General features: G+C 42.0%; 1 protein-coding gene across 1 annotated transcript; it reads right to left on the bottom strand.

Moving 5' to 3' along the window:
• btf3l4 (basic transcription factor 3-like 4) lies at nt 1-24869 on the bottom strand. The gene is made up of 6 exons (XM_070886872.1): nt 24763-24869; nt 24025-24088; nt 17889-18002; nt 9845-10046; nt 5876-5935; nt 1-389 (listed from the first exon to the last, which is right to left on the bottom strand). The coding sequence occupies exons 2-6, from the start codon at nt 24076-24078 to the stop codon at nt 343-345; spliced, it is 477 nt and encodes a 158-aa protein (XP_070742973.1). The 5' UTR covers nt 24079-24088; nt 24763-24869; the 3' UTR covers nt 1-342.
• Nucleotides 24870-25234: the final 365 nt, after the last annotated feature.

A 25234-nucleotide genomic window follows, 5' to 3' on the forward strand; every position in this document is an offset into this window, starting at 1 on the left:
TTAATCAATCTATTTTATTTGCATGTCATGAGGGAAAACCTTAAATAAGACTTCTTCTCCAGCTTGCTCACCATTGCATTTGCAACCTATTCAGGTTGCTTTTTAATGAAATCTCACCGTCTTACAAACTTCAGACCAAAGGATTCTGTTTTTAAGTGCAAAATGCAAACAAGTGATTTCAACCAATTGAAAGATGCTGAGCATTCAGCATAATTAAAATACAAAATGCCTTAGTTCACTGTATTTGCAAACTTGTGATTTTTCACTCTAATATAGTAAAACTTTGGAATAAGTTTCCTTGTTGGTACAGTCTTTATCCTAGTCTATGGTCTGCCAGCAGCTTTAGTTGGCTTCATTCTTTGATGCTTCATCAAAATTTTCAACAAGGTCTGTAAAAACAAAAAATAATGCAAAAGTTTAAAACATAGCTGTTGGACTATTTATTATGAAACATTTTCATTCTGATTTTAACAGATCAAGACAGAAATGGTAAATATACTAATAGAAATATTTGAGCAGCTCCAAAGACTGGAGCACCAAGAGATCCCAAAAGAGTGGTGGAACATTGATTTGATGCCCCGATGGCTCTCAAATCCTGATTTCAGGCTGTCACCGTGCCATTACTGGGCCATTTTGTGTGCCACCTGGCAGCTACTACCACAGCAGCCTTGATATCATCTGACAGTTGTTATCTTCCCACAGAAAGTACATGGCATAGGAAGACAACATACTGGGAAAGACTTAGAGGTAGCAGTGTGTGTGGATGTTTAGCAAGAGCAGAATACAATAGATGGGGGAGGGGGGCAGGGAGAACAAAAAGAGCAACATGCTCTTTAGAAAAGTTTAAATGGAGAACGCCAGGAAGACTCACCGTTGATGGTTGCAGAGTTTTGCATAACAGAGGAACTACCAGATCATGCCAGCTCCTCAGTGAGGGCCAGATTTTGCCATTCCGCCAGCTAGAAAGCCTGAAAGACACCTTGGTATGTGATCTAGGCTGACCATCGAGGAGGAACGACAAATGACATGGAGACAAACCCTAAACTTGCAGCAACATGCAGGAAGGCTGAATTTTATCAAACATTTCACCCTGCACATGCTCCAAAAATTCCACCCCTCTATTATCAGACTGCCGAGATGCCTGCAGCCACAAAAGCACCCTTCTTCACAAAGTACAGTCACCATCCCATATCCTGCAACTCTGGTTAACAGTCCAGGAGATCACCAGGAACAAAGCTGGTCTCTCAATCCCAAAAGACCACTACTTACTGGGATTGCCCACTGGAGAGAAAGCAGCCCCCTCCCAAATGAGACCACCACAACTCTTGTTAGTAACTACCAGAAGATGCAACCCCCTTCTGTGACAAAATGTAGCCTAATCCACAACTAGAATTGCTCAAACTCAAACAAACAAGAACAACTTGTATTTATATAGTCTCTTTAACGTAGCAAAGCGTCCCAAGGCACTTCACACGAGTATTACAAGACAAAAATGTGACACCGAGCCACATAACGAGAAATTAGTGCAGGTGACCAAAAGCTTGATCAACGAGGTAGGTTTTAAATTGTTTTAAAGGAGGAAAGAGAAGTCGAGAGGATTAGGGAGGGAATTCCAGAGCTTCATGGCCTGGCAGTTGAAGGCATGGCCACCAATGGTCGAGTTATTACAATCAGGGATGCACAAGAGGCCAGAACTAGAGTACAACAGATATCTCAGGGAGGGGGTTGTGAGACTGGAGGAGATTACAGAGATAAGGAAGGGCAAGACCATGCAGGGATTTGAAAACATGGATGAGAATTTTAAAAATCGAGGTGTTGCTTAACCGGCAGCCAATGTAGGTCAACGAGCGCAGGGCTGATGGGCGAACACGACTGTGAAAAAAGTAGTGTAAATTGTAGAGGGTGCGGAATTCCTAAAATACATTCAGGAGAACCTCTTTAGCCAGTATGTAACAAGTCCAACAAGGGGGGGGGGGGGGGGCGGTTCTGGACTTGGTTTTGGGGAATGAAGAGGGGCAGGTGGAAGGGGTATCAATGGGAGAGCATTTTGGTGCCAGTGATCATAATTTAGTAAGATTTAGGGTAGTTATGGAAAAGGACAACAGTGGACCAGGAAAAAAAGTTCTTAATTGAGGCAACGCCAATTTTGCTGAGCAGAGATGGGATCTGGCCATGGTGGACTGGAAATGGCTACTTGATGGTAAATCAGTGTCAGAGCAGTGGAAGGCAAAGTGTGTTCCCTTAAAGAGGGTGCGACTAACAAATCTAGAGACCCCTGGATGTCAAGGGACATACCAGGGTAAGATAAAGATAAAAAGGGAAGCTTATAACTACAGAAACTTTAGAGGAGTACAAGAAGTGCAGGGGTGCAATTAAAAACGGTATCAGGAAACTAAAGAAAGCATGAGAATATTGGCAAGTAAAATCAAGGAAAACCCAAAGATGTTTTATAAATACATTAAGAGCAAGAGGACAACTAGAGAAAGAGTGGGGCCTATTAGAGACCATAAAGGAACTGTGTGTGGAGGCAGAAGACATGGGTATAATTCTTGAATACTTAGCATCTGTTTTTCACAAAAAAGAGGGGCGATGCAGACTTTGCAATGAGGGAGGTGAAGTGTGAAATATTAGACGAGATAAACAGAGGGAGGAAGTATTAAGGGGCTTAGCAACTTTGAAAGTGGATAAATCCCCAGGCCCAGATGAAATGCATCCCAGGCTGTTAAGAAAAGCAAAAGAGGAAATAGCAGAGGCTCTGACCATCATTTTCCAGTCCTCTCTGGCTACAGGTGTGGTGCCAGCAGACTGGAGGACTGCTAATGTTGTATCTTTGTTTAAAAAGGGAGAAAGGGATAGACCGAGTAATTACAGTGGTGGGAAAATTGGAAAAAATCCCGAGGGACAGGATAAATCTTCGGACAGTCAGCATGGATTTGTTATGGGAAGGTAGTGTCTGATTTAACTTGATTAAATTTTTCGAGGAGGTAACCAGAAGGGTAGATGAGGGCAGTGCAGTGCGTATGATGTAGTGTATATGGATTTTAGCAAAGCCTTTGATAGGGTCCCACATAGCATACTGGGCCAAAGTGGCAAGTTGGATCCAAAATTGTCTGAGGCAGGAAGCAAAGTGTAATGGTTGATGGGTGTTTATGACTGGAAAGCTGTATCCAGTGGGGTTCCGCAGGGCTCAGTGCTGGGCCCCTTGCTTTTTGTAGTATATATCAATGACTCAGATTTGAATGTTGGGCGTATGATTAAAACATTTGCAGATTGCACTAAAATAGGCTGTGTGGTTGATAATGAAGAATGCAAGCTGCAGATTGCAGGAAGATATCAATGTACTGGTCAGATAGACGGAATAGTGGCAAATGGAATTCAATCTGGCCAAATGTGAGGTAATGCAAATGTGAGGGAGCTCTAACAAGGCAAGGGAATACACATTAAATGGTACGACACTGAAAAATCTAGAGGAACAAAGGGACCTTGGAGTGCAGATCCACAAATCCCTAAAGGTAGCAGGCTAGGTAGATAAAGTGGTTAAGAAGGCATATGGAATACTTGCCTTTATTAGTCGAGGCATGGAATAAAAGAGCAAGGAGGTTATGCTTGAACTGTATAAACTGGGTCGGCTGCAGCTGGAGTACTGTGTGCAGTTCTGGTCACCACATTAGAGGAAAGATGTGATTGCACTGGAAAGGGTGCAGAGGAGATTTACAAGAATGTTGCCTGGACTGAAACATTTTGGCTTTGAGGAAAGATTGGAGACACTGGGTCTGTTTTCTTTGGAACTGAGGAGGTCGAGGAGAGACCCAATTGAGGTGTATAAAATTATGAGGGGCCTGGATAGAGTGGATAGGACGGACCCGTTTCCCTTGGTGGAGTCGTCAACAACCAAGGAGCATAGATTTAAAGTAATTGGGGGGAGGTTTAGAGGAGATGTGAGGGGACATTTCTTCACCCAGAGGGTGGTGGGGATCTGGAACTCACTGCCTGAAAGGGTGGTAGAGGCAGAAAGCTTCACCACATTTAAAAAATACTTGGATATGTACTTAAAGTGCCATAATCTACAGGGCTACCAAGAACAGGAAAGTGGGATTAGGCTGGATCGCTCTTGGTCGGCCGGCGCAGACATGATGGGCCGAAATGGCCTCCTTCCGTGCTGTAAATTTCTATGATTCTATGAGGACACAAGCAGCAGAGTTTTGGATGAGTTCAAGTTTACATAGGGTCAAACGTGGGAGGCCAACCAGGAGTTTGCTCGATTATAGTCACATCTAGGTGGTAACAAAGGCACGGATACGGGTTTCAGCAGATGATGAGCTGAGGCAGGGGTAGAGTTGGGTGATGTTACGCAAGTGGAAATAGGCGGTCTTGGTTATGGCGCGGATATGCGGTCGGAAGTTAATTTCAGGGTCAAATATGATGCCAAGGTCAGCCCCAGACAGATGCTAGGGTGAAGGATGGAGTCAGTGGCTGAGGAACGGAGTTTGTGGCGGGGACTGAAGACAATGGCTTCAGTCTTCCTAATATTTAGTTGGAGGAAATTTATGCGCATCCAGTACTGGATGTCAGACAAGCAGTCTGACAATTTAGAGACAGCAGAGGGTTTGAGAGAAGTGGTGGTGAGGTAGAGCTGGGTGTTGTCAGCGTACATGTGGAAAGTGACGCTGTGTTTTCGGAGTATGTCGTCAAGGGACAGCATGTAGATGAACAATAGGACGGAGCCAAGGATAGTTCCTTGGGATACACCAGAGGTGACAAGGTGGAGCGAGAAGATTATCTGGCTATGATGAAGATAGTTACGAATGAAACCATGCGAGCGCAGTCTCATCCAGCTGAACAACAGTGGAGAGGCATTGGAGGAGGTGGAGTGGTCAACTGTGTCAAACAGGTCGAGAAAGAATAGTTTACCTTTGTCAGTCACATAGGATGAAATTTGTGACTTTGATTCAGAGCCGTATCAGTACTGTGGCAGGGGCGGAAACCTGATTGGAGGGATTCAAATGGTGTTCTGGGAAAGTTGGGCACGTATCTGAGGTGGGGGGGGGGGGGTGAGGAAGAGCACAACACGTTCAAGGACTTGAGAGAAAGGGAGGTTGGAGATGGGGGTGGTAGTTTGTAAGGACTGAGGAGGTCAAAGGTTGATCTTTTGAAGAGAGGGGTACAGTACCAGAGGAGAGAACACAATTAACAATATCAGCCAACATGGGAGCCAGAAAAGGAAGTTGGTTGGACAGCACATGGGACTTACGCAACACCAGCCCACCCATTCGCCATGGGACTGCGACCATAACCACAGGGCCCCTTCCAAATGTCCCACAAGATACCCATGTCCCGACCGCAGTGCTGTGTGTGGAGCTTGGATGCGGCAATACATTCTTTCTGCAAGTACCATGCAGTATCTTCATAAACTATATATGGGAATGTACACTAAAAGAATATGTATATTTAGGTGCACAATCTTAATTACCTCAAAATATATTTGCATATACATTTAATTATACATAGTCTTCATAAAAATATTAATGTCCTCTTTTCAGAAACCAGGAAAAAATATTTTGTAAATGCTATCTTGCAGTACAAAGCTAGAATCATATATATTTTTTAAATCGGACGAAGGCAGAAGTTTTGAAGTGGTCAACTAAACATATTCTGGTGTTCAAAACACCCTCTAAGATTCAGATTGCCACCGGCATATACAGAAATGGGAAAACTGGTCAGTAGTTCTGTTGCTCAATTATTATACATTTAGAGACACCAATAATGTAATGGGAAAACTTGTACAAGAAATTTAAGTGTTAACAGATTAATTTGATAACAGTGTCGCTAAGTAGCCAAGAGCCAGTGTTCAAGGTAAATACTAGTTCTCATCTACCTGGGACGTCATCATCTTCTTCATCAATGTCTTCGGCTTTGGGTGTTTTATTATCCAAAACTAGATTAAAGAAAAAATAAATTGTTTAGCTCAACAGCAAAAACTGCATTCACCATATTTAACATGTTTACAAAATGCTTCCATGTAGAGGACTGATTGCCACTGTGGATTGTAATAATGTACTTTCATACACCTTTATTATGTTAAGTCAAACACATGCACTACAGCCATCAGAAAGCCACAAAAAAATCATTTTCATTGTTCGAAATGATTAAGATTGTACCAAACCGGATGTGAATGTAATGGGGGTGGGGTTGAAAGAACGTGATCCATCTTCCCCGAGTTCCCTCTCTCCCGTCCGACCCCCTCTCCCTAGTCTGTCTCTCTCTCTCTCCCCCCACCCGTCCCTCCCCCGCACTCGGCCCTGCCGCAGTCTCTCCCACTCTCCTCCCTGCCCCCTGCAGTCTCTCCCACTTTCCCCCTCCTAGTCTCCCCTCCCACCTCCAATGTTGTCTCTCCCACAGAAGGCAGCAAAAATGTTTGTGTAGATAATCACAGCAATATTCTAGGCAAAGATCCTGTAGATAATCCTAAAGCTAGATACACACGGCAGAGCTTCACGCGGCACAGCTGCAGCTACCAATACAGGCCCGACTTCCAGTGTCGGGTTCGAGGAGTCTGCACATGTACAGGAGGACGGTGGTGTGCATGCGTAGACGGCGTCCGGGGCGCGCAGATGCAGAAGAACGCTCAAAAAACTAGTGCAAATAATCGCTCTGCTAAATAACATGCTTCAGTCTCTGGAGTAGAACTTGAATCCGTAACGTTACGACTCAAGAGGCGAGTGCTGGCACTGAGCCAAAGTTGACACATCTGAGCCTCCATGTCTCTACTCCTTTCAAAAGTTTTACCATTTAGTGTATTCATTCTTCCTTCCAAAATGTTTCCTATTTCTCCATATTAAATTTGTTGTGATATCTAGCTGCCTAATCTACTATCCCAAGTCCTTCTGAACATAGCCCCTTTTCAGTTACCGAGGTTCCCTATTTTTGTGTCGTGTGCAACTTTTAGTATCCCAATATGCAGATTATTTATATAGTAAGAGCAACAGTTTGACCACAGAGTGAAACCATTGTTTAGATCCCTACTTCTGTTTGGTTGTCCTTTATACTCATATCCAGGTGGCCACATTCACTTGAACATATGCCTTAATTTTATCAATAAGTCTCCTATGCAGCTACTTGAACACCTTGAAAATTCATATACACATGTACTGCATTTTCTTTATCAACAGTTATTTCTTCAAAGAATCAAATTGGCAGACATGACATGCCTTTTACACTCGACTGTCCTTAACCCATATAGTCCAAGTTAATTATTAACATTATTCTGCATTATGGCCTCTACAAGTTTTCCCACACCAATTAGGTTAGACTAATTGGTCCATTATTACCTTGTTTATCTCTATCTGAACATAGGTGTTATACTGGCAACCTTCCAGTCTCTGGCACAACTTCTTTATCCAAGGAAGCTTGAAAAATTGCGGTCAGAGTCTGTTGTTTCCCCTCGACTGCTCTCAGCATTCTAGGATGCATGCCAAATGGATCAGGTTATCTTTTTCACTTTAAATTCCGCCATTTCACCCCCCCCCCCCGCCCCCCAGGACTATTTCCTCATCACAAGACAATTAAGGACGAGGGAGGCCATTTAGCCAAGTTTAGTTCATCCATGCAAAATCATATAAAGTCGTCCAAGTCGTTTTTAAATGTTTCCAAGGTTCTCACCTCCACATTGCCGCCCAAGAGTCAATTGTAATGTTGATTACAATGAATGAAGAATTTCCCAATATCCGTCCTAAATTTATCCTTTTAGTTGAAATCTGTGGCCCCTTGTTTTATTTTTGAGATTACATTTACAGTACCACACTGCAGGACCTCACCTTGAAGGCCCTACTCAAACAGTATCCACTGTTTTCTATCCTTCAACTAATTTTTTAAATCTATACCCAATGTTAGCTAAGCCTTGTGTGGGGAAATTTCTGGAAGTACAGGAACAACACTTAGTATCAGGATGTCACTTCCTTAAAGAAGTCAACAAGGTTGGTCAGACAGGATCTCTCTCCCACCCACCACCACAAAATCCATATATTTTGATATCCTATTCGGTTCAGTGGTAGCATTCTTGTTTTTTCTTCATTTCCTCCCAGTCTATTTTTTGCTTCCATCTATATTTTCTGTTTGACTTTCTTTCATATTATTAGCTTTAGATTTGTAATATGCCCACGTCTCATTTTAATGTTCTCTAGTCATTCAAAGAACACCAACTTTTTCTGCACTTCAATTCTTGAGAATGTGTCTAGTTTGTACCCCAAGCATCTCTTGGTTGAACATTTCACATTATCTGTCTAACAGTCTCATCTGCCATTTTTCTGCCTTCCCATTTACATCTCATTGAAATCGTTTTCTTCCCTCCAGTCAACTACCTTTACCGTCAACTATTCCCTCATGTTTTCAGATCAAACCTAATTATGTCGCAATAGTTGTTTCCTAGCTGTTTCCCTATCCCCACTTTATATTATAAAACAAGATCCAGCACTTTCTTTCCTTGTTGGACAAGAAACATATTCTGATCTAGAAAGCAATCCTGGAACCCTCCCCAGCATCATCTTTGTCAGCTATATAATTTTTACCCTAATCTATCTTTGGGTGACGAAAGTTATCAATTATTATGAGTCCACTGCTCCTGCATTTTTCTCAAATTTGTCCACTCTTCCTTGATTATCTTCCTGTTCGTGGTCTGAAATATACTCCAAATAAAGTAGTTCCATTAACTATAACTATACAGATTTGACTTTTTGTTCCCAACGATCCTGCATATCATGCCTATGTTACAATGCTGTAATGGAATCTTTGCTTTAAACTGGTAGACCTCCTGCCTTTTTCTTACTCTATTCATCCTCAAAGTTTTGTAGCCAGGAATGTTCAGCTTCTATCCTTAGCTTAAGCCAGTATGAAAAATTCAGGTAGCAATGTACATTGGAGCCAAGACTGCAGTTACTACCAGCGCATATAAGCAAAAACTAACAATTGTTGTTTTGGGCTACTATGGAAAGTATGTACTGCACTATGAACACGAAATCCTGGTTCAATTTATTGTAATAAATGCTTAGCTCAGTGGTAGCGCTCTTGCCTGAATCAAAAGGTCATGGGGTCAAATCCCACCCGAGACTGGAACACAATCTAGGCAGACACTCCAGCGCAGTACTGAAGGAATGCTGCACTGTTGGAGGTGTCGTCTTTTGGATGAGACGCTAACCCCAAGCTCCATCTGCCTTCTCAGGCGGACGTAAAAGATCCCATGGTTCGAAAAGCAGGGGAATTCTCCCCAGAGTCTTGGCCAATATTTATCACTCAATCAACATCACGAAAACAGATTATCTGGTTATTATCTCATTGCAGTTTTTGGTACTTTACTGTGTGCACACTGGCGGCCACATTTCCTACATTACGAGTGACTACACTTCAAATGTGCTTAATTGGCTGTAAAGTGCTTTGGGACGTCCTGAGGTTGTGAAAGGAGTTATATAAATGCAAGTTAATGTTGGTAGTTATCGAAAACATCTCAACTGGATCTTTGTCTTGTAATCCACTGGGATTACCCATCTAATATTCTCTATTTACAGGCAGTACATAAATCTGCAAATTCAATTACTTGCTCAATGTATACAGCAAAACTCAGTGGGCCTATTTAGCCAGCGTAGATCTAATATTCCTTTGGGAGATGAGCATAGATCCAATATTCCCTTTGAAGATGTCTATATTTGTAATGCTTTTTTAGCTTCGAAAATCCATTGCACATATTCTCGTCGCAAAACATGAGTAAGATCAAGGTTTTAAATTTAAGAATCCAACAATACAGATGCATGCAATTGTGCATACCACTCTTTATATAACAAGTTCTTAGACATACCTTGCCGTGGCAACTGCTCAGCTAACTTTCTAAGACTTGTTAGACTGTCAGCTCCAAGCTGGCTGAGAATGCCTGGAAGCATTTCTGTGATCTGTTTTGTCTCAGCATGGCCGGTAATAGCAAAGGTATTGGCAGATAATGAGGCCTGCACTTTGGGATTATTGAAATGAATGACCTGACCATCATCTTTAATCATATTCACCTGTTTGGCACAAAAAAGAGAAATGTTCATAAAGTTTGCAGTTTCTGAAAAGAAATATTTTCACTATTAGTATTAAATAGCAATTTCAATGGTATCTGCTCATCAGGGGAATCAGGTGATCCGCATAAATCGTTAAATTCGTCTCTTCCACTATTGTACACGACCGTTCAAATTCTCATCTTGATGAGGGCAATGAGGTTGATGTCGTGTACATGGACTTCCAAAAGACATCTGAGAAAGTGCCACGATAGACTTGCCAGCAAAGTTGAAGCCCATGGAATAAAAGTGACAGTGGTAGCATGGATATAAAATTGGCTAAGTGACAGGAAACAGTAGTGTGAACTGTTGCTTTTTGGGTCGGGAGGAAGGTATACAGTGGTGTTCCCCATGAGTCGGTATTAGAACCACTGCTTTTCTTGAAGTATATTAATGATTTGGATGTGGGTGTACAGGGCACAATTTCAAAATTTGCAGATGACAAAACTTGGAAGTATAGTGAACAGTGAGGAGGATAGTGATAGACTTCAAGACAGACAGACTAGTGAAATTAAATGCAGAAAAGTGCGAAGTGATACACTTTGGTCGGAAGAACGAGAGGCAAATAAACAAAAGGGTACAATCCTAAAGGGGATGCATGAAGAGAGGCCTGAGGTGCACAAATTGTCAAAAGTGGTAGGGCAGGATGAGAACGCGGTTAAAAAAGTATACGGGATCCTGGGCTTTAGAAATAGAGGCATAGAGCACAACAGTAAGGAAGTTATGCTGAACCTTTAGAAAACACTGGTTGGCCTCATCTAGAGTATTATGTCTGATTCTGGGCATTGCGTTTTAGGAAGGATGTGAAGAGGATGCAGAAAAGGCTTACGAGAATGGTTCCAGGGACGGGGAACTTCAGTTACATAGATAAGACTAGAAAAGCTGGGTTTGTTCTCCTTGGAGCAGAAGGTTAAAATGGACTGCAAAAGCTTCTATAGATATGTAAAGATGTAAAGAGAAAAAGGTTAGTAAAGACAAACGTAGGTCCCCTGCTGTCAGAATCAGGGGAAGTCATAACTGGGAACAAAGAAATGGCAGACCAATTGAACAAGTACTTTGGTTCGGTATTCACTAAGGAGGACACAAACAACCTTCCGGATATAAAGGGGGTCAGAGGGTCTAGTAAGAAGGAGGAACTGAGGGAAATCCTTATTAGTCAGGAAATTGTGTTGGGGAAATTGATGGGACTGAAGGCTGATAAATCCCCAGGGCCTGATGATCTGCATCCCAGAGTACTTAAGGAGGTGGCCTTGGAAATAGTGGATGCATTGACAGTTATTTTCCAACATTCCATAGACTCTGGATCAGTTCCTATGGAGTGAAGGGTAGCCAATGTAACCCCACTTTTTAAAAAAGGAGGGAGAGAAAACAGGGAATTCTAGACCGGTCAGCCTGACATCGGTAGTGGGTAAAATGATGGAATCAATTATTAAGGATGTCATAGTAGCGCATTTGGAAAGAGGTGACATGATAGGTCCAAGACAGCATGGATTTGTGAAAGGGAAATCATGCTTGACAAATTTTTTGGAATATTTTTGAGGATGTTTCCAGTAGAGTGGACAAGGGAGAACCAGTTGATGTGGTGTATTTGGACTTTCAGAAGGCTTTCGATAAGGTCCCACACAAGAGATTAATGTGCAAAGTTAAAGCACATGGGATTGGGGGTAGTGTGCTGACGTGGATTGAGAACTGGTTGGCAGACAGGAAGCAAAGAGTAGGAGTAAATGGGTACTTTTCAAAATGGCAGGCAGTGACTAGTGGGGTACCGCAAGGTTCTGTGCTGGGGCCCCAGCTGTTTACATTGTACATTAATGATTTAGACGAGGAGATTAAATGTAGTATCTCCAAATTTTCGGATGACACTAAATTGGGTTGCAGTGTGAGCTGCGAGGAGGATGCTATGAGGCTGCAGAGTGACTTGGATAGGTTAGTTGAGTGGGCAAATGCATGGCAGATGAAGTATAATGTGGATAAATGTGAGGTTATCCACTTTGGTGGTAAAAACAGAGAGACAGACTATTATCTGAATGGTGACAGATTAGGAAAAGGGGAGGTGCAACGAGACCTGGGTGTCATGGTACATCAGTCATTGAAGGTTGGCATGCAGGTACAGCAGGCGGTTAAGAAAGCAAATGGCATGTTGGCCTTCATAGCGAGGGGATTTGAGTACAGGGGCGGGGAGGTGTTACTACAGTTGTACAGGGCCTTGGTGAGGCTGCACCTGGAGTATTGTGTACAGTTTTGGTCTCCTAACTTGAGGAAGGACGTTCTTGCTGTTGAAGGAGTGTAGTGAATGTTCACCAAACTGATTCCCGGGATGGAGGGACTGACATATCAAGAAATACTGGATCAACTGGGCTTGTATTCACTGGAGTTCAGACGAATGAGAGGGGATCTCAGAAACTCTGACGGGTTTAGACAGGGTAGATGCAGGAAGAATGTTCCCAATGTTGGGGAAGTCCAGAACCAGGGGTCACAGTATAAGGATAAGGGGTAAGCCATTTAGGACCAAGATGAGGAGAAACTTCTTCACCCAGAGAGTGGCGAACCTGTGGAATTCTCTACCACAGAAAGTTGTTGAGGCCAATTCACTCAATATATTCAAGAAGGAGTTAGATGTAGTCCTTACTACTAGGGGGATCAAGGGGTATGGCAAGAAAGCAGGAATAGGGTACTGAAGTTGCATGTTCAGCCATGAACTCATTGAATGGCAGTGCAGGCTCGAAGGGCCGAATGTCCTACTCCTGCACCTATTTTCTATGAGATTTGATAGAAGTGTTCAAAATCTAGACAGAATAGATAGAAACTGTTCCCATTGGCGGAAGGGTCGAGAACCAGAGGACACAGATTGAAGGTGATTGGCAAAAGAACCAAAGGCGACATCAGGAAAAATGTTTTTTTAACGCAGCGAGTGGTTAGGATCTAGAATACACTGCCTGAAAGGGTGGTGGAGGCAATCGTGACTTTCAAAAGGGAATTGGATATGCACCCGAATGGGAAAAAAAGCACTGCTACAGGGAAAGGGCAGGAGAGTGGGACTAGCTGAAGTGTCCTTGCAGAGAGCCAACATGGGCTTGACAGGGTTGAATGGCCTCCTTCTAGGCTGTAACCATCATATGATTACAAAAGCAGAGACCCATGCTGCTGTATGGTTCATCAGTACCAGCAGACTCCATTACCCAGACCAATTAGCCATTCTCCATGTACAAGCCCAGTGAGGTTTCACGTTATGGATCATGAAGCGACAAAAGGGGAAAATCACAGCCATGCCCAATTTTGTCCACATAACAGTATCCACACGCCCATATTTTCCAACAGGGGTCACTGTACAGAATATCCAGAATAGGAACCATAGCCCAGGCCAATTTGTTTCAGCCCAACGTGCTGTTTTGACTGAGCAAGTCTAGGAGAATGAACCGTGGGACTTTGTGGCACATCGCACAGTGCATTTACCATACAAGTTAACAGAACTATTGTACATCTTTTAGGTAATTCGCCAGAACAGTTATCTGCTTTGACTAATTCTGCAGATGTATTTTAACTTGTTAAACTGTATCTCTTCTCACCTTCCCAAATCGCAGAAGTAACTTTTTCCATTTGTAATTTCAAGTTTTAAACTAGTCTCTAGGTTGGCAACACTGTTGTTCAGCTTGTGTAAGGACACTAGTTTACACTGCAAGCACTCACACAACTAGTTCCTAATCTCAGGAGTACAACCTCAGGAAAGAGTCACCCAGGCTGTTTTGTAGTTCCAAGCACCAAGTATCAGAGTGGCATTTCCAAGCAGCAGCCCAAGAAAGGTTTGCACAAGAAATACCTTTAAAAAAGAGAGCCAATTAAAGAAATTGTCCCAATGCACTAAACAAGCAGTTCTAAAACTATGGGACATGAGCTAGTGGTTAGTGAACCAGAACGCTTCAGCGTTGTTTCCAACTCTTAAACGCCCTCTCTCAGCAATGTCCTCCTCCAGCCGCGATAGTGTTGCTGCTCTCCTCCCTCCCGAGTCCAATCTAGCTACTTACTATAACTAGATCTGCAGTATTTATTTTAAATATATCACAAATGGTAACAAAAAAAAATCTGTGAATCTTTCCCACATTTATCAAACTGTGATGGAAATTTACATCCTGTGCTTTAATATATAGAATCAAATACCAATGGTATGTCTGGAGATAGAATGAAGTAATGAGTTGCAACACAAAAATACAAGCAAATCTGACTCCCAGCTTCCCCAATGCCTGTCAATGAGTAAACTCGAGTCCAGATTTCCATAAAGTTTATAAATTGCCTGACTTTGTTTCTAATGAAAATGCTTCAATTGTTTCAATCCTCACATTCTGCCCAAGTCATGATACCACGAGTGTCGGTTCCTCACACTGCGCACATTTTGCCAGTGTGAAAATGCAAGTTTCTTTTTAAATTTCTGCCGGGCTCACCAGTGTGAAGCAAAATCTCAATTGCTCACTAGGGACTGTTCTATGAATATACATATCCAGAACCTGGAATACCAGGGAAACCCTCAAAGTTCAGAACATGGAATAATCGATAGAGATGATGAGGATACTGATTTTGTACTGAGTAGAAGAGCCAATTACCTGCTGAATATAAAAGCAGTTATTTTTATTAGTGTTGGTCAACATTTTCGGATGGGGCTAAACTTTGCACGGGGTACGAGGCTCTCAGGCGTCTGGCCTGGAAGCGTTTTAGGAGCCATTATGCCAAGGTGCTGAGAATATAAAAGCATAATGCCTGCAGATGGGTAAAGTTTGTGAGGTTAGAATCATATGGCCCAAGTTTCCACTCCCTGTAAAAACAGCGCACCTGCATTAGTTGCGCCGACTTTCTAGAATAAAAAGGGCGGCAAAAACTTACCTTCTAATTCTCCGAGCTCCTCAGGACGTCTTCGGCCTCGGCGTAGCACAAGGGGTGGGGGGGTGAAGCCAGGTCCCGGCGCTGAACACAGTGTCGGGACCTCTGCACATGCGCACTAGTGTGTGCTTGCATGTGCAGTAGCTCCTCGCAGCCTGAGGCTCTGCAGGCTATGTGGGAAGGGCCCTAATGAGCACTGAATATCTTTACTAAAAGCTGAAACCGAATATTCTTGTCACCTCATGTCGAGGTTTCAGTAGGAGTGTTACCTGAAGAGGCTGCCAAGATTCATAAAAAAAACATTCACATATCTGGTGAAGGCTCACATGGAACGATGCAGGTTTGAAAATGTGCAGGTCCAACAGTTCTTGAGACTTTGCAGAAAAATTCATATCTTTAACTTAAAACAATCTTTGAGGTGATTTTGCATCAGTATCAAGTCCAATCCGTTCACCACCCCTCGTGTTCAGCCTCCATGCCCCCCCACCCCCCCCCCGCTCAGCCCCTCCACCCCTCAGTGACAGAGACAAAGACCACTAACCACTCGTTGCGTAAAAAAGCCTTTTCCTCATGTCGCCTTTGGTTCTTTTGCCTTAAATCTGTGTCCTCTGGTTCTCAACCCCTCTGCCAATGGGAACAGTTTCTCTCTATCTACTCAGTCCAGACCACTCAATTTTGAACACCCATCAAATCTCCGCTCAACCTTCTCTGCTCCAAGAACAACCCCAGCTTCTCCAGTCTATCATCCCTGGAATCACTCAAATCTTTTCTGCACACTCTCCAAGGTCGGCCCAGAATTGGACACAATACTCCAGTTGAGACCGAACCAGTGTTTCAGTATTTTATAGTGGTTAATCATAATATCCAGGATCCCGTAAGCTTTTTTAACTGCTTTCTCAATCTGCCCTGCTACCTTCAATGACTTGTGCATATATATCCCCAGGTGTCTGTTTCTGCACCCCCTTTGGGATTGTACCCTTTCGTTTATATTTCCTCTTCATTCTTTCAACCAAAATGTATCAATTCGCACTTTTCGGCATTTAATTTCATCTGCCACGAGTCCGCCCATTCCACCAGGCTGTCTGTCTTCTTGAAGTCTATCACTATCCTCCTCACTGTTCACTATACTTTCAAGTTTTGTGTCATCTGCAAATTTTGAAATTGTACCCGATACACCCACATCCAAGTTATTAATATACTTCAAGAAAAGCAGTGGTTCTAATACCGACCCCTGTGAAACACCACTGTATATCTTCCTCCAGTCCGAAAAATAAACATTCACCATTACTCTTGGTTTCCTGTCACCTAGCCAATTTCACAACCATGCTGCCACTGTCTCTTTTATTCCATGAGCTTCAACTTTGCTGGCAACCCTATCATGTGGCACTTTGTCGATTATTAATACAATTTAGGGGAGGATCTAAAGATCAATGTATTTCAGGTACTTTTAATTTCTCAGAAATGTTCCAGTTATTAACATTTTCTCCCATTCCCCTCTCTAGAAAGCATGGAGTTCTTGGTGAGGGTACTGTTTCAGAAGCATTGGGTACTCTCGAGAACCTTGTCCAAATGGCCATGACTCAAACGTGAGTATCAGTATGCTTTTCGATCACAGATGACAACAAAGCTCAATCGTACTCTCAGTTAATGTCCACACACGCTTCCAACTGGATTGCAATAAGTAACAGAAATACTGACTAATTGCTCACTTCCCTCTCCCACGAATGGATGTTCAGCCAGAGCAGAATAAGCGATGCACCCTCCTCTGTGTCAAATAGACCACTAGTGCCTACTGTCAAGGGTCACACTTGAATACGATCACTTAGGTAAGGCAATGGAGGATGGCCCTTGCTAATCCAGAGGCACAGATCTAACTGAAGTACAGGGTATGGTTGTCTAGTATTTATGATACTGGACTGGCAAGTTGAGAGTTCAAATCTCACCATGGTAATTTGTGGGATAGCACCGGAAAATACCATGAAATGCCAGATTTTTGTGTAAACTCAAATGATTCACTAACCGCCACCCCTACCTTCTCTGGCCTATATGTGACTCCAGTCCTACATTACATAAGTACGTAAGAAATAGGTTCAAGAGTAGGCCATTTGGCCCCTCGAGCCTGCTCCACCATTCAATAAGATCATGGCTGATCTGATCTTGGCCTCAACTCGCTCCCCATAACCCTTGACTTCCTTATCATTCAAAAATGTGCCTATCTCCACCTTAAACATATTCAATGACATAGCCTCCACAGCTCTCTGGGGTGGAGAATTCCAAAGATTCACAACCTTCACAAAGAAATTCCTCCTCATTTCCGTTTTAAATGGGCGACCTCTTATTCTGAAACTATGAAATTACATGGTGGACTCTTAATGCCCACAGGGAAACTAGGGACGGGCAAAAAATACCATATCTCCAGAACAAATAAAATACAAAATCCACAATATAACCTTATCCGAGATCAGTGGACTCAACAGACATTAAAGTTTAAATCTGGAAGCTTCCTGGTCTCAAGATCAAGTTCCCACAGATAAATTTCCTCAGCTGTTGGGGATTAACGAAAGATCAACCCAAAACGTTAACCCTACCTTCCTCTCTCCACGGATGCTGCCAGATCTGCTGAGTGTTTCCAGCAGTTTCTGTTTTTATTTAAGCTATTGGGGTAAAATTATTTTTTTTATAAATTTCAATTTCAACAATAAAGTCAAGAGCAGCCATCAACTGAGTCAGCAAAAAAGTGCTGGTTGCATTGTTTGACGCGATAAGATTTGTGGTAGGAAAAAAAATATTGTAATCAACATAACTACAATGGAATCATGTTATGCACAATAGACTAAAATTGGAAAAAGTTACTTGTAACAAGTCGCAAGGTCAAGAATGCATCTTATATTTCACATGTTAAGTGATCAGATAATGAAGTGAATATGCAAAACGTACCTCCTCAATTCCAGCAATATTATTAACTGCCAGTTTCTTCAGAGAGCTTTGCAATTTTTTGTCGTCAGCTGTAGCTGTTCTGTGCACTACCTTCTTCTTTCTGCGAGCTGTGCCCTGAAAAATAGCATTAATTGCAAAGTTAAATCAGGCTAGCAATCCCTGCATTCAGATTTAATTTCAAATATAATTTACCTGTGCAGTACACTATTACACAAACATTTTACACACTTTGTTGCAACCTGAATATAATACATTATTTTACATGAGCATGAGTAAGCAAAAGCGTAATTTATTTTAAATGTCCGTCAGTTAATGTTATAATTTTGTTTAGCCTAATAGGCTACAATTGGATTATTTTTCCAATGCTTCTGTGACCAAACTGTGTACAACATTTCTCGCGGGAAGCAGCTATAAAAATTTTTTGGAATACATCAGGCAAATAATGAGACATAAACTCTCAGCCTACTATATTATGCCACCAGACTTTTCTCATGTAACAGCAACTGTGATCTGCTGATTCTTTTACATTGACTGCTGGAAGGAAGCAAAGTATAAACAATCCATCCATACACAAAAGCTAGTGTCTGGACTGTGAAAACTAAAGAGTTGCCCACAGGAACACACATGCAAAAATGCATTATTAGTAGCCATCGTGAGTTAAAAGTACAACACAAAAATTTGTAATTAGAGTAAGCAATTATATAAATTAAAGATGGTAAAAGATTTATTAGTATTGCAAAAGTCACATTGGGTCCAGTTTTATGCAATCACACCCAATTTGATGGTTGCAAGTTATGCATAAAACTGTAACTATATTATCGACAGATCTTTCAGTCAAGTTGAAATTTTGGATTACTTCATTAAGTTAGAAAAGAGAAGGCTTTGATGTAAAGTAACTGCAGTGTTTAGTGATTTAAGATTTTTAAAAGTCGACAGTCAAACCTAAACACAGCCTGGTTGTGTAGTATACACGATCTTACACCGAGCAGTAGGACGTGGGTCCATACCCAGAAGTTCCCACACATTGGGCTCTCAGTCTTGGTTGGGAAATCCAAACTAACTGTTCAAATTGAAACGGTTAAATCCACTCTTGCACACCTTGAATTGCCTTTCGAGAAAGGAATGACTAGAAAATATTTATGTTTAGCTTTAACTTGCATGTTCTGAATGAATGTTGAGTGAAGGTAATTACTTTGGTGTGTACCCACTTTTTCCAGTATGGCTGCAACTGAGAGAGAAAGCTTTTTAAAAGTAACAAGCAATAGAGCCAAAAACAGGCACGCTATTGTAATAAGTCAAATTTATGATGCGTAACAGCTACGTCTTTTGTGGAACGTTAGAAACCATGCCAAATACTAACTATTATTTATGAAAAATATGCCAAATTGCACCACAGATACGGTTACCTTTAAAGTGCCAGCAGAGTGCAGATCTGACCCCTACCAATACTCCATTGACTTCATCTTGCCTGCATTGCTATGGGGAAGCAATTTAACAAAGCGGGAGGACTACAAAAGGGATACTCGCAAAGATACATGGAAATTGCATTATTTAACTTGAGACATTAAGAGATAAAATCTGGAATGCCCAAGAACGTAATTGTTGCAAATGGATCTGGAAGTATATATAAATGTAAAGGACTGCAAAACTCTTCTTGTATAAACTCAAATATAAATGGAGATTTTAAGGTAAAGCAAACATAATTCAGAAAAACAAAGCATTTATACTTGTGACCAAACCTTTTCTAATCAGAAATCAAATTCTAAAATTGGTAGTATAAGGTGAAGTTCACATTCAACTTTTTGAAAGAGCCTCACATCATAACATAAATGTACATCAGTGGTGCTATGCAGACTTCGGTTTATGCAAGACACATTGCTCCTGAATACAATGACCCAAGCTAGGGTATGGTTCCTGACACAGTGCAGACATCTTGTACTACAACAAAGTGACAACTCTTCCTGCCTGAGCCATCACGTAAATCAACTGCTGGGCAAAGCCAAGCCCAATCCTACCATCACCCATAGCCTGCTCAAGCACCTTCCAGCAGAAATCACTGCGTAATGAGCAGGAGTAAGACCCTAAATGAATTCCTACCCACCCCCCAGACCACTGCATGTTGAGAACATACAACTCAGAACACACCAGGAGTTGAGTTGTGTGGCTCAGTACCACACCACATAGAGCATTTACCCAATAATCCATTAGGATCCAAATGCACACTCTAAAGCAGGTCTTTTTGACAAAATCACCCGATTTCTTTTACCAGTTAATAAAGAGACGAGGTGAAAACACTTGATATTAGACAGTAAAAATGAAATGCTGAAAATATTGTAATAAGGTTACTGATATATGCACCTTTAAGATCAAATCACATTGCCCATTTAGACACATCCTCTCCAGCAGTCACCACTAGCAGATATTTTAGTTGATATTCATTAAGTGAGGAACAGAACATATTTGCACCAAGTAACAGCACTGATCACTCACATGACAAGACACCCACCAAATGAACAAAAATCCCCCTTCAAGTTCAAGCCCAAAATGGCTTAACCCTACAGCCAGAATAGCATTCAACACCAGTTTGAATTCTCAGTGCACAGGTATTTATACTTTTAATAAAGGAAGTGAATTCCTCAAAGTTGTCACATAACACAAAAGGAAACATAAATAAGAGCAGGAGTAGGCCATTTGGCCCCTTGAGCCTGCTCCGCCATTTAATAAGATCATGGCTGATCTGGTCATGGACTCAATTCCACTTCCCTGCCTGCTCCTCATAACCCTTTATTCCCTTATCGCTCAAAAATCTGTCTATCTCCGCCGTTAATATATTCAATGACCCAGCCTCCACAGCTCTCTGGGGCAGAGAATTCCACAGATTTACAACCCTCAGAAGAAATTCCTCCTCATCTCAGTTTTAAATGGGCGGCCCCTTATTCTGAGACTATGCCCGCTAGTTTTAGTTTCCCCTATGAGTGGAAATATCCTCTCTGCACCCACCTTGTCAAACCCCCTCATTATCTTATATGTTTCAATAAGATCACCTCTCATTCTTCTGAACGCCAATGTGTATAGGCCCAACCTATCTTCATAAGTCAACTCCCTCATCTCCAGAATCAACCTAATGAACTTTCTCCAAATAGCCTCCAATGCAAATATATCCTTCCTTAAATATGGACACCAAAACTGTACGCAATACTCTAGGTGGTCTCACCAAGACCCTATACAGTTGCAGCAGGACTTCTCTGCTTTTATACTCCATCCCCCTTGCAATAAATGCCAACATTCCATTTGCCTTCCTGATTACTTGCTGTGTACCTGCATACCAACTTTTTGTGTTTCATGATAAGGACCCCCTATACTGCTGCACTCTGCAATTTTTCTTCATTTAAATTATAATTTGCTTTTCTATTTTTTCTGCCAAAGTGGATAACCTCACATTTTCCCACATTATACTCCATCTGCCAAATTTTTCACCACTCGCTTAGCCTGTCTATATGCCTTTGCAGATTTTGTGTGCCCTCCTCACAATTTGCTTTCCTACCCATCTTTGTATCATCAGCAAACTTGGCTACATTACACTCAGTCCCTTCATCCAAGTTATTAATATAGACTATAAATAGTTGAGCCCCAGCACCGATCCCTGCAGCACCCCACTAGTTACTGGTAGCCAACCGGAAATTGACCCCTTTATCCTGACTGTTTTCTGTTCATTAGCCAATCCTCTATCCATGCTAACATATTATCCCCAGCCCCGTTAACTTCTATCTTGTGCAATAACCTTTTATGTGGCACCTTATCGAATGGGTTCTGGAAATCCAAATACACCACATCCACTGGTTCTCCCTTATCGACCCTGCTCGTTACATTGTCAAAGAACTCCAGTTTATTTGTTAAACATGATTTCCCTTTCATAAAACCATTTTGACTCTGCTTGATTGAATTATGCTTTTCCAAATGTCCTGCTACTGCTTCCTTAATAATGGACTCTAGCAATTTCCCAACAACAGATGCTAGGCTAACTGGTCTATAGTTTCCTGCTTTTTGTCTGCCTTTTTTTTTTAAAAACAGGGACATTACATTTGCAGTTTACCAATCCACTGGGACCTCCCCAGAATCCAGGGAATTTTGATAGATTACAACCAATGCAGCCACTTCTTTTAAGACTCTAGGATGCAAGCCATCAGGTTCACGGGACTTGTCCACATTTAGTCCCATTCTTTTACCAGGTACTACTACTTTAGTGATAGTGAGTTATGTAAAGACTTCCTTTGTTATTATATTTTATACTTTTAAATCACTAATCAAACCAACCTAAGAGACCTTTTTTGTAGAATCCCACCAATTGCATCAGCAACACAAAGATTCCTTTTTATATACGGGTTTATTTTGTAATTAATTGTCATGATCTGGGTATCACTGGCAAGGCCGGCATTTGTTATCTATCCTTTGTTTCCAAGAAGGTTGTTGTGAGCCGCCTTCTTGATCTGCTAAAGTCTATGTGATTAAGGTACTCCCACAATGCTTTTTTTTGGGTAGATGTCTGATATAATCAGGCCACTTTACAGGGCAGTTTAAGATTTAATCACCAAGTCTCACTTCTTCCTAAATGTTCATCATATACAATGAACAGTTTTGAAGTACAAGCACATTTTAGTAGACAAATGCATCAGCCATTTTGCAGACAAGACTCCACAAAAACAACAATGAGATGAAAGGGCATTTTTCTTCCTCTGTGTGCTGTTGGTTGAGAGGGGACAGGACATCTGCTGTTCTGAACAATACTGTCATGGGATTTTGAACATTCACTTAAACCACCAGGTTACCAGGACCTACTTATACAAAAGGATGGTACACTACTCCCTCAGTTCTGCACTGAAATATCAGGCCAGATTACATGCTCAAGCCCTGGAATGAGCCCAGAACCCACAACCTTCCAATTCAAGAGGCTAGAGTGAGCATATCACTGAAATAGGAATCTACTAACAGCTGACCAATAGAAAAAAAAACTGCAAGGAGGTATATTTTAGCGACACAGGAAGGTACATCTCTCATAACTCATGCAAGTCAGGTGCCATATTTGGCTCAGTGGTAGTACAGGTCTAACTCAAAGTTGTGGGTTCAAGCCTTAGTCCAGAGACTCAAACACATTAACTAGGCAGGCATTTCAATGCAGCCCTGAGAGTGTCGCACTGTCAGACACGCCATCTTACAAATTAGACATTAACTGAGGCATCCTCTCAGGTGCATGTAAAAGATCCCATAGCACTGTTTGAAGAAAAGCAGGGGAACTCTTCTGGTATACTGGTTAATATTTACCCAACAAAAAAGCAGATTACTTGGTTATTTATCTCCCGACTGTTTGTGGGACCTTGGTGTGGAAACTAGCTGCCACATTTCCTGACTTGACAGCAGCAATTCAACTTGTAAAAGTACTTAATTAGCTGTGAAGCACTTGGAACATCCTAAAGTCCTGAAAATAGCTTCATAAATGCAAGTTTCCTTTGAGCCTATCATACTTTAAAAGGCCAATGAGTTCTATCATTCAAATTATGTGACTTATGGACAAGCTCAAGACCCAATCAATAAAAAAATTTTTTTTTTAAGTTTCCACCCGACTTTCACATATATCACCATTCCTTCATCGTAGCTGGGTCAAACTCCTGGAACTCCCTGTCTAACTACATTGGGAGAGCACTTTTACCACATGGACTGCAGTGGTTCAAGGTGGCAGCTCACCACCTTCTGTAGGGCAACTTGGGATGGGCAGTAAATGCCCATATTCTGGGAATTAATTTTAAAATATTCAAAACACAAAAACCCGTAACAGACTGATTTTACTGATGAGGAAGGTCCCAAGATATTAGCCGGTCTCATCCAGGATCACAGTGTGTTCATGACAGCTGTCTTCAACAGCTCCAGGCTTTAGAGGCACAGAAGTAGTTTTAACTATTTCTATTTAATAATCTTTGCATACAGGTAAAACTGGGCGGTAACAAAAAAAATCACAAGCCTTATTAAAATGATATAACACACAAGTTTTGACAGATTAATAGAAAAATGCAACCCTCGGTGAAAATGAACAAAAGGCAATAAGTAACTTCCATTGTACAGTGTAATTAGACAAAGATCTCACCTTTCCTCCTATCCGGACTTGAGCCTGTAGTTTAGCTAACTTTTCCTGATTCATAGTGTTTAATCTGGGAGAGAAAGAAAAGCAAATGCTGAGTTCAAATCATCTACATTTGCATCTAAATTTCTTTGCCAATAACAAATATGAACTACAATCTATTCCTGTTAATTCAAAATCATGCTTTTGCTCAATTTTCAAATTATCCAGTAGTTTCAATACCTTCAACATTTACGCCTACTCTTCTGTAAATATAGATGATTCTTAAATTTATTCATCGCAACTCTGCTTCACTTTTTTCCTGTAATTTCAGTAGCATGCCTCAGACACCCAAGTACAAATGGACGGTACAAACTGAAAACTTCCGCTGCACTCATGCTGTGTCGCTCTTGAACGTTACCGGCAGCAATAATACAACGCGCTCTGGTTGTTAAACTTAAGTCCCAGAAAACGACCGCGTTTCTTCGGGCGGACCACAAGGTTATTGCACTTTCCCCGCCCGCCCCACCACTCAAGTCAGGACGCGGCCTAACGTGTACAACAACCAGCCACTAAATTAGCGCAAACAACCCGCTTTTAAAAGCCCGTCTTCCAACTAGTTTTCGTTTTAACGCCACAACCCGTCCCCCGCCCGCCCCGCCGTCGGCGCTTAATTCGCTATCACGCGGATTTCATCTCGACCATATCTGGCCGGTTGTCCGGAAAGTTATAGTCACCGCAAACTTTTCGTTCTCGCTCACAAACCTTGTTGTGTTTGTCCGGACCCAGAGGAAACACGCGGTGAGTAAGATGGCGGCCGCGGAGAGAGATGGAGATCGGGAGAGGGGGCGCGCGCGCGTCCACCGCGTCACTCGGCACGTGACGCAACCCGCGCGCAAATTACGTCACACGGACACCGCCCCCGCCTGTCCATGCGCAATGGCAACAAGCGCTTGTTGGAAAGCCGAGTGGCCGTTTTTCAACAAAACCTATCGGGAGATGCTGGGTTGCACCAGTGTCACTGAACAAAAGTGGTGCAACCCCTCCCACCTTTAGAGAGGCACAACTAACAAAGGAGAAATTAGAGTCGCAGTTGGTTCACATATTTTATGAAGAACTTTTAACGATCCAGTTAATGTCCTTTGGAAAAGTTGTGTAGAATTTACAACACAGAGACAGGCCATTGCAACCCTGGTGTTCCACCTTACCATCCGGTGGCGGGAGGGAGGGAGGTCCC

Source organism: Pristiophorus japonicus, chromosome 8 (assembly GCF_044704955.1).
Source record: "Pristiophorus japonicus isolate sPriJap1 chromosome 8, sPriJap1.hap1, whole genome shotgun sequence".
Taxonomy (NCBI): Eukaryota; Metazoa; Chordata; class Chondrichthyes; family Pristiophoridae; genus Pristiophorus; species Pristiophorus japonicus.